Source organism: Varanus komodoensis, unplaced genomic scaffold (assembly GCF_004798865.1).
Source record: "Varanus komodoensis strain SLA01 unplaced genomic scaffold, ASM479886v1 scaffold14_1, whole genome shotgun sequence".
Classification (NCBI taxonomy): Eukaryota; Metazoa; Chordata; class Lepidosauria; order Squamata; family Varanidae; genus Varanus; species Varanus komodoensis.
The window spans coordinates 3,219,147-3,229,673 of record NW_025335438.1 but is presented as its reverse complement, the minus strand read 5'-3'; the positions used below and the strand labels follow the sequence as shown (position 1 = coordinate 3,229,673).

The 10,527-nt window shown below is 38.9% G+C and overlaps 1 protein-coding gene across 7 annotated transcripts in view; it reads right to left on the bottom strand.

The window, feature by feature from the left end:
• Positions 1–10,527, bottom strand: part of RUNX1T1 (RUNX1 partner transcriptional co-repressor 1) — a 156,703-nt gene that overhangs the window by 4,952 nt on the left and 141,224 nt on the right. For all 7 annotated transcript variants that reach the window (XM_044423761.1, XM_044423765.1, XM_044423763.1 and 4 more), the window contains one exon: positions 6,523–6,713. In XM_044423761.1, coding sequence (XP_044279696.1) covers positions 6,523–6,713 — 191 coding nt within the window. The remainder of the gene's footprint in view (positions 1–6,522; positions 6,714–10,527) is intronic.

Below are 10,527 nucleotides of genomic sequence, written 5' to 3'. Positions count from 1 at the left end.
AATAAATAAATAAATAAATAAATAAATAAATAAATAAATAAATAAATTGTATATTGATACAGAAAAGCAGACAACTGGTTTTTCCCCAGCTTTCCCAATAACCTTAGCAGTAAGCTGTTAACCCTAACAATTTAAATTCATTTTCTCAACAGTCATAAAGCCAGGCCAAGCACAGCAAGTAACTAAATGAGGTACTTTTATTTATTATATTTCTATACTGCCTAATAGCTGAAGGGTCACATATTCACTCATAGTTTGGCCTCTGGCCAAACAGTCTTCTGATGAATACATTATCTTTTGTCTACTAGCTTCCTTTCCTATAGCTGTAAGCAAGCAGAGAAGAAACTATCTGTTGATAGGTTGCTCTTCTTCGGTTCCTTTGTTTCGAAAACATGTTTTCTTACAAAGAAATTAAATAGCTAATTAGGACTACATGAATTCCTTCATTTGTGCTGGAATCTTTCCTTCTTTTAAAACAATATGGGTAGAAAAGCCAATTTCATTCTCTGTGAAGTAGAAAAAATAATATTCAGGTGAATGTTAAGGGAAATTTAATGCAAATGCCTGGACTCCACCAAAATTGAGTCACCAGTTAAGACCACACTTAAACATGTGGCTTGCTCAAACCATAGTTTGTTGTTACATAGGACCTGAAAAACTATAGTGTCAGTAAACCAACCAAATTAGGATTGCAAATCATCCTACTTGGATTATTCACTTGAATCACATCTTTCCTGTTCAGACATAAAGACAAACTGGTTTAATCGAAACAGGAAGTCATTGATGAAGCCATGAACACCAGGATAGGAAAAAAAGCCCACAAGCTCACGAATCAATCATGATTTCTGTGCAGCCATATGAAGCAAAATACATAAAAGTCTGCTACAAATCGTGTAAAAGTTAAGTGAACATAAATCTACACAGCAATCTGATCCATTAATTGATACTAGTGGCACACGTTGGCTCAGTGGTACGGAGCAGTGCAAACAAACCAGATTTCTACTTCTTGATGAGCCTCATTGTCTATTATTTTGCCTTGTCTATTTTTGTTGTGCTTAACACCTTGTACACAACAAAACAGGGTGTTAAGCACAACCTAACAGCGTCGTGTTCTGGTGGCGCTTTCTCAACCAAAGTTAGGGACACCCCATTTTTTCATTGGTGCAGGACACATTCTGGTACCCGGTAAGATTACCCTTTTCTTTTTGTCCACTTTTTCCTCTCTCTTTTTTGCTAGAGGTCTGAACTGATAGCTTGCAGAATCAAACTAGAGCAAAGTTCATATGCAACTCTAAGGCTACATGTCATTCTGCCCTAAATCTTTCTCAGTTGTTCAACAGACAAGCCAACATTTCCACTTACCCTACCCAAGAGTTTATTCTTCTGAATTTGCCTTCTATGTGTAAAAGTGTCTTTCTGTGTAATTTCATCTTCATACTTTAGTATTCCAATTTATTCAAGTCACTTTGAGTTTTCATCTTATCTCTGTAGCATTGTATAATCTGAAACCTGAGAATAAATCCCGTTCTTCCATCCAAGATATTAATGGACTTGGATAAAACTAAGTACTAAAATGGTTACTATGAATTGCTAAAGAGGTCTCTGTGAAGGCCACCTGGATCTGCTTTCTCAACAAGCTGTGATGAAGATCTTTGTTCTTACTAAACTGGTGTCTGGCTGCAGGTAGGACTCACATGACTAAATATTCTTCCATTCAGAAAATGTTTCCTACATGAAGAAAACTAGATCTCAAGAAGGTTAGGATAGTATTTTCCTCCTTGCATCCACATAATGTACTATCCACATAGTTTTCTATGTGCAGGGAACTGGGTGCCTGGAGGCACATTCCATCATATGCCCCGACATGAAGCTGTCAGCTCAGACACAGATGTATCACTCAGTGCAATCCACCTCTATCACAGCTGCTTGGGAGCTGCTTTTCCATGACGTGACCCCATGAGGTTCGAAGCTGAGCTTGAACTATGAAATCATGTGTGCAGTACAGTTCACATGAGCCCTTCCCATACAACTGGCATCTTCTGGGATACCCTCATCCAATTTTCTCCACCCTGTCACAATCTACACCAGCTAAATGAGATCACAGGACAGACAAGTGGCCCCACACAGCTGTGGTACCATGTGAAGGGCATCGCTCATGTTTCCAGATGTGTGCATGCTTGGGAACAACATTATTGAAAAGGGCTGTGCATGTCTCTAGCTGCACAAATGCAAGGAAGGGTTGTTTCTGTATATTATTAAGATAATATGTGATGGATTCAAATATATCTCAAAGCTATTTGTATCAAGCAATGGAAAAACAATCAACTTCTGGTCCATGTTAAAACCCCATGTATGGATTTGCAAATCTGTCCCCTCCAGTTTTTGTATTCTTTAGCCCTTTTTCAATCCACACAAAAGCCTGCATTATAATACTTTCAACACATTTGTTCACCAAATATGCATTATATAATGCATGTTTTTACTCTTTGAGCTGAAAACTACATCAAAATGTTTGGGAATTGCAAAAACCACCGGATAACTAAATTTCAATCGGCATATTAATGCATGACACATGGATCAGGCTAGCTCATACTGGAATTCACAAAGACTTTTTCAAGTGTCCCTACTTGTACTGAACTCCCTCGTTTCTCATAGGTAGTTAATTTTCTAATTTAAACATTCATAACCAAAAAGAAAAAAAACCATGATCCTTGATATATATCCATACAGGGAGGACAGTATTTTAATGATCATAGCAGGCAGCTCCTCAAAGACATCGCCTTGGCATAGCTGAGCTACAAAATGCTGTTACATTTTAATGTATGTCATATTTAATTCTGCAGTGGAACAGTTAAGTACTAAAAACAATACAAAACATACACTTCGCCCAGACTCTCTTCCTGAGAAAGCTTTCAGATGTTGAAAATCAGTTCCTCTTGTCTCCTGCTTATTCATCTGCTACACATTAAGTCAAAACTCAGGGAATCCAGCAATTCCACAACAGTCTTTCATCTCTGGTGGTGCCTGTGACCAATTAAAATCTTACTCTCCCTTAAATAATAGATATGCATTGTAACATGTTGCTGATTTATCTGCCTGTGATTTTTGCCAGTTCTTTCATGATGGGGCAAGTAGCTAATTCAAATCTTTTAACCTGAGTCACTCTTGATGTTACCAGCACACTGAGTGCATTATACAAAGCATTTCAAACAATTAAAGACTGTGTTCATCCTTCAGAAATAGGCAAAATACATAAAAAGTGTCAACACCACAGAAAGCTTCCTGTAGCTCTTAGGTTAGTATTTACACAATTAATTAAAAGCTATGTCCCCCCCCCCCCCCCAAAAAAAAAAAGATGGATATGTGTAAATATCTGGGGGGAAAGAGGCTATCAGAAAAAGATATACCATGAACAAAATCTCCCGTTAATGTTAAACTGAAAAGAATTATACTTAGCATCTGTTTATTGGGGCAGGTTTAATCAAGACTTCCCTTTCCGCATGGATTTTAACATTTCTTTTTTTCTCTGAAAGACACAAGAATTCATTTTATCCAAAATACTTCAGGACTGGCAACAAAATGTATTGCTCTCTCTCACTCCTGACTTCCTGTTCCATATGGTGCCATATGTCCTACACCACAAAAATTCAAAGCTTTGCTGATATGCTGTAATCTGAATTGAGGTTTACCATCTTTGGTACTCTTTCATTCTGTTTTTATTTTGCCAGATGCTGTCTCCCCATCTTTTCCTTTACCCATAATCCCTGTAGCAGAAATAATGTAATCTAGCAGTTCTCCATTTCAGAAAACCTAGCACTTTGCTGATCATACTGTGCAAAGACACTTGCTGGCACAGCAATGCACTTTTAGTAAACAATGTGACTTGTTTCTGTCAAAGCCATTTTAATGAAAAGCATAATAGAAAACATCTGCAACAAATTAATAAGTAAATGTATATGAATAATAAATACACAGTGCAATCCAAGCATATTTGTTCAGAAACAAGTACCTATTGCCCTCAGCAGGGCTTGGTCCCCGGTAAGTATGCATAGGATTGCAACCTCAAACTGGTTTATTAATACCTAAGCCTGTGTCTGAATGGGCGAGCACATGCTTTGCATGCAGTAGCTTCAAAGTTTACTCCATAGTATCTCCAGTAAATGTGCATCAACAGAGCCAGGGAATGCATGCTTTTCCTGAGACTCTGGACAGCCATTGGCGTTGGAGTGGACCACAGTGGGCAACATGGACCAAAGATCAGACTCAGCTAAAGGCAGCTTGGCATTTTCATGAGCACTTAAAGAATCCTAGACTGTGTATGTTAACTGAATTAGTGACACTGCAGCCCCATTCAATTAAAATATTGGCTCTTGTTTTTCTTCCAGAAAATGGGGACATCAAAGTTTTGGTGAGACATTTCAAATGGAGGCAAAGGCCAAGCTTATCCACACTATTGTATTCTTGATTACTGTATCTGGACAGTGAAGAATACTGACAGGAAGAAAGTCGATGCCTTTGAAGGACAGTGTTGGAAGAGAACTTGGTGGATACTCTGGATTGACAGAAAGATAAAGTGGGTCCTAGAGCATATCAAGAGCCAGGGCTTTCCTGAGAAGCAAAAATGAATAACTAGGCTGTTGTACTTTGGGCATATCATGGGAAGAAGAAACTCCCTGGAAAAGACAATCATGCTAGGGAGAGTTGAAGGCAGAAGGAAACAGTGACTAAATACTTGGAGGAACTGAGCAGGGCTGTCATAGGATAGGGCATTTTAAAAGTCTTTCATCCATGTCAGAGATGACTTGACACATAACAACAAAAATGATTTAGAAGGGACAAAAGATCATCAAACCCTAGTTCATTCTCAGAGTCTACAACATTCACCAACAACGCTCTTCCTCACAAAACACCATATACAATTGAGACTATGACACAGGAGAATGTAGGTGTGCTAAACAATATTATCTGAAGGAAAAAAAATTCCAGCTGTCTCAAAAAGGGAGAGTTAAACCACTTGCAATGCAGTTGCATTGAAATCCTGAAAAAAACTGGGAAGATAGTCATGTTATTATTCAGAAGAACCTATTCCTGTTAAGAATGCATATTTAGCTTACTTGGAAGATAGTAATAACTTCCAGTACATTCACTGGGACTTATTCCCCAGTGAATATTTCCCAGTAAATATGTTTGGCATAGTAATGCTAGCCAACATGTGTGCAAGTTTAATAATATAATATGCCTCATTCCTCATTCTAAAAACCAAAGGATTCAGAAATGAATAGCATTCAAACACACCCTTTCAATGGGGCAAGTGAGAACTCTACATCTTGAGATCCCAAAGCCATTATAGACCTTTCCCAATTTCACTTTGGCTCATGATGGTCAGTACCAACTGTCTCATCTTCTACCTTCCCTCCTCTTGCCTTTTTTCATACTTCATACCTTTTTCAGCATCAACAGGGAATGGAGAGAGAGGAGTTGAAGAAGAGGAAACAACAGCCAAGGCTAAAGCTAAGAACTATTAATCACTGAGAATAGGTGGGGTATAAATAATTTTGTAATACATTGATATATTACAAATAGTAAAATGTCTGCTATGATATGCACGGTAAGTCACAAAGCCTTAATCTCTCAGAAGGCAAATGGTAAGTCTAAAAGAAAATTAAAGGGTAGAAATGGAGTCTGAGATTCAAAACACAAACCACTCTTTGTTTTCTAGCATGAGTCCTCCCTCAGTTAAAAATAATATGTTTAATAAAAAACATTAAGACATAAAATTAAAATGGAGGCCAGGGACCAAGGAAGGTGCTCAAAGTCACCATGTTCAGAACCCCAGAAATAGCAGTAGTTGTTTTCTTAAAAAATATCCTATGAGAGGATTCCCCACTCCCTCACAATTCCCAAAATTCTTGAAGACAATAGAAGGTTCAACAAAACTAAGAGGTATTTGCAAACACTAAACAGTACATTTTTTTCAATCTATCACCACAGCTTGGGAATTTGGGAAAGTGTGCCAAAGATACTGGCACAATGTTGGTAGACAAGAGAGCAAACAATGGAGAAGGGTGCTTTGAATTGTTGAGCAGCCTTCACAGAATTATTCAAAAACATCATAGATTTTACTGGGAATTCTTGTCCTTTCAAAACCCTGCTTCTTTCAAAATCCAGATGGGTACTTTTTTGTCATCTCTTCTCATTGGTGGATTACGGAACACCTCCAGCTACAAAAAGTTTTCAGACACAATGAACACTGCAACTTTGCTCCCAGCCAAACAAGCTATGACAGGCTGGATGGACCATTCACATGATTCAATTTCTATCAGCTTCTTCTTATTGTTTTCCTCTCCTAAGACAGTATTGTTGCTTTTCTTTAAAGTAAAATGTTTGCCTCGTGCAAAACACACAGATGAAAGTAAACATGATGGGAAGAAAGTCCATGACTTTGTGGTGGAAACTGAAAAATGGATGATGGTGTCCACCAGGTTCTGAGTTTGGAGTTGACTTCATTGGGGAATGCCTTACCTCACTAGAATCCTCCTGCTGATTGATCACAGCTAGTGCATCCTCTGCAGCCTGTCGTTTGGCCTCTGCCACTGTGCGCTCCATTTTAGCTCTCTCTGTAGTAATCATATCATGGGCTTTCCGCTCTGCCTCTGACACTGCCTTTTGCAACTCAGTCATTGCTTGACGTTTTACTTCATTGACTGCTTCCTCTGCAAACAAGATAATAAGCATCAGTTCAACAAGAACGTTAAACATATAGATCAGAGGATAGCAGCACCATATATAAAGTAGTTAGATTTTGAAGTTACTAAATGAGATACATGTTTTCTTTTGGGTAGAAGGCTGAAGCGGTTACCTAAGATATGGTAGTCAGTATGGCATGAAAACATACTTAGAAATTTCCAGCTCCCCGATATAGCTATTTAGAGCCAGCTCCAGTAGGCTGGTATTCATGTGGTACAGTCTTCTCATCACCGCAGAATGTATGTAGGTGGGAATTACTTATTTAGACATGCTAGCTTCACATCAAAATCTTTTGCCTTTAGAACATTTGACATGCCAAGAATGAATATGCTTTAAACATTTTGTTGTTCTGTTGTTATTACTACATCAATGGTGATGCAGATGATACTTCATAACAGTTTGACATGTTCCTATTCTCCAGAAGGCATTTATGAAATTGAAACAAGGGAGGGGGGAAATAGAAGCATGGTAAACAGTAGAAGAACAGATGAATATTCCAGTTAATGTACTTTGGCTTGCAGTAGTGCATTGGGACTTCAAACGTGTGAGGAATCTGTTTGGGGGTGGAAATCTGCTTGATTCCCTGAGCTTGGCTCCGTGGACACCAGTCCACTTTGCAGTGGCCCTGAATCTGAGGTCGTGGCAAGCACTCCCAGCATCCACAGGAGGCTTGCCAGGACCTGAGTCCCATGCACTGTGCAAACAAAGCTTCTCCTCTATGTCCAGCATTGGTGGCACTACCTGGTAGGGAAGAAGCTTGCCACCAACAGCAGGTGGGGAAGAAGGTTGGTTGCCAGGAATGGCACCTGCTGAACCTGCTCACAATGCCCTTATTTTGCATCCTGATGAGGAAGGTTGCGAGTTGTGCAACTGAGGGTCCTCGAGCGTGCATGGGCTTCATTTGGCCTGCCTTGCTTTGGAGGGCTGAGTGAGCATGAAAAGAAGTCTGTGGATGCCAGAGAAACAGATTTTGAAAGGGTTCATCCAAACCCTAATTGAGACTATAGGAAAGAAATGTTGTTGAGGAATTTGACCGTTGTAAGAAAGGTGTTCTCACTGAGGCCACTGTATAGATAGGGAAAGAGTTTGATGTGGGCATCCTTCAACTGAGCAATCATTATGTGCAGTTTGAGGTATGAGCACCAACTAATCTGTTGTTGGGTAATTGAATAGATTCTGAATATTGGATTTGGCACTGCAGTTCCACTGAACGCTGCTGCTTGCTTGTGTTGGCTTCCTGTATACTTCCAATTCAAGTTGCTGGTTTTAATCTATAAATGTTGACCTCAGTGTTTGATGGGGTGTCTCTTCCAACCTAAATCTACATGGCCACCACACTCTGGGGCTTTCCTCCATGTGGCAACTCTGAGGAAGGCTCAGACAGCAGGAACAAGAGGTAAGACTTTCTTTGTGGTGGCTCCTCATCCCCACTGAGGTCTACCTGGCACCAACACTTCTATCTTTTCATTGCCAGGTTAAGATGGTTCTTTATGCCAAGGCCTTTAAAGGTACACTTGAATATTTAAGAGTTTGATGGGATTGCCCATCCCAGTCATTTTTACAGGGCTGCTCCTCACTGTATGTTGTTTTAGCTGCTTTAGCTTGTTTTTGTTTCAGGATGTTTGCAACATTTTATTGTATCATATTGGTATTTTATTTTATTGTTTTAAGAACTGCTGTAAACCACTCAGAGAGCTTTAGTTATTGGGTGATTTAAAATGAAATAATAATAAATTGCAGCCCCTGCAGTGGGGGTTGCACACACTACTGGTGTAAGAACTCTCTCCAGTTCCTTTTCCACAGCCAACCTTCAACATGGAAGACTAGAAGAATGCAATCTGCCCAGCAAAGTAGGAGGACTTCATGGATCTCACAGGGTATCCATGCATGTCATGGTGTTTCCCTTAAAGCACTGCATGGGCCTGGGATACCTGATGGAGGAACACCTTTTTCCACATGGCTTCATCCCATGAAAAGATCCCTACTGGAGGCCACTCAAAGCTGAGATGGTTGGAGAGAACCTCCTTGCCTGTGCCTGCCTGCTTTTGAAGGAATTTCACTTGGTCCGTCCTTTCCTCTATTTATGTTTGGGAGAAGAGGAAAATGCTTTATAAGTATCTCAGACTCTTACATTTTTGACTGACGTTTGTTAGTTTTCTTGTTTGTTTGTTTTGTACAAGCTTTTACTCCAGTGCTAGGATGTTGTGTTTCTACCTTTTGCTGTTTTTTAATATCACTTTTTAATGGGATGACTTGACTGTATTGCTAATATATTTACTATTTATTTATTTAAAACATTTTTATGCCGTCCTCATTGCAACTAAGCCTCGGGGTGGCTCACAACAAAAGCAAAATACATAAATATAACAATTATACAAGTAAAAATTAAAACCCAGTGCATCTCCGCTTAAAAGATTTAAAATCTCATAAATACAAATAAATTAACAATTAAAATGAGTTTTAAATAAAAAGGTCTTAGCCTGGTGCCAAAAAACAAATAATGACGGCGCCAGGTGGACCTCTCTGGGGAGCGCATTCCATAGATGGGGTGCCACCACAGAGAAAACCCTCCTCCGGGTACTCACCCTCCTAATCTCATTCACAGAGGGTTCCCAGAGAAGGGCATCTGTTGCTGATCTCAAGGGGTGGGAGGGCATATATGGACACAAGCGTTCCTTTAGATACCCAGGTCCCAAGCCGTTCACTGCCCTGAGAGCAGCAAACATGATGGAAAGCTTATGAATATTTAAAATAAATATAAATAAATAAATGACCCTTAGGGATGATTGTGGCAACTATAACATGTAGCCTGAGTCTTTGACATTTGATTGCCTCGAGCACTTTTTGTGTGGTTTCTTTCTGCTGAGGAGTCATTTTTAAACTCATGTAACATATTATTTCTTTCAAGAAAATATTTTAAAGGATTGTTCTCTATTCTGCTCATTTACTAATAGTTATAAACTTATGCTACACTGAAGATAAACACAGTGTTCTAGAAATACATGTGCTGAAATTCATGTCTGAACCATGGTCTTAGAATAGTGTGAGGATGGTTCCAATGTCTTAGATTTAAGCTAACAGAAATTAACATAATGCAGCTTCCTTTTTCACACTGGATAACATGGCTTGTCATCAATGAGGTGGTTACATTTTTTGATGCAAAAGGAGTGGAAGATCTTATGTCTTCAACTGACAACTAAAACAAGTGATTTTTTTTTTTAATCCAACAACTCCAATTAACAAGGAAACTATCCTCCCCCTGATTTAGTGTATCTAATTTTCATCTTTATTCAAAGGAAAATGACAATGATTAATTGAAAATTTAATAAGCAGTAATTATTAACTTGGCAAACCTAGTACCAATTAACACTCTATTAAAACTAATTATGACATGTTTCATTCAAGTGTTTGCACTTAATTGTTTCACCCACTTAAGGAGCACCTTAATTAAATGTTCTGTTTAATTAAAAGCATAAGATTCCTAATAAAATGTTTTACTGTAGTATAAAAATATTAGAGTTACAAATGTGCTGTGGTTTCAGTGGGATGCACAGTATTACACAGAGTGATAAATCTAGTCCTCTTCACCTTAAGTCATCACATCCCTTTGAGACACCTGAATTTAGTAGCACACTTACTAAAGATTAAGCCCCTCTGAGCTCAATGAGATTTACTCCTGAGTAAACATGAGCAGGATTGTGCAGTAAATTAACTATAGGCTGAGATTTCAGGACCTATATTGGATGTGCTGAAGTGCAGTCAGTAGGTTTTTGGACAGGT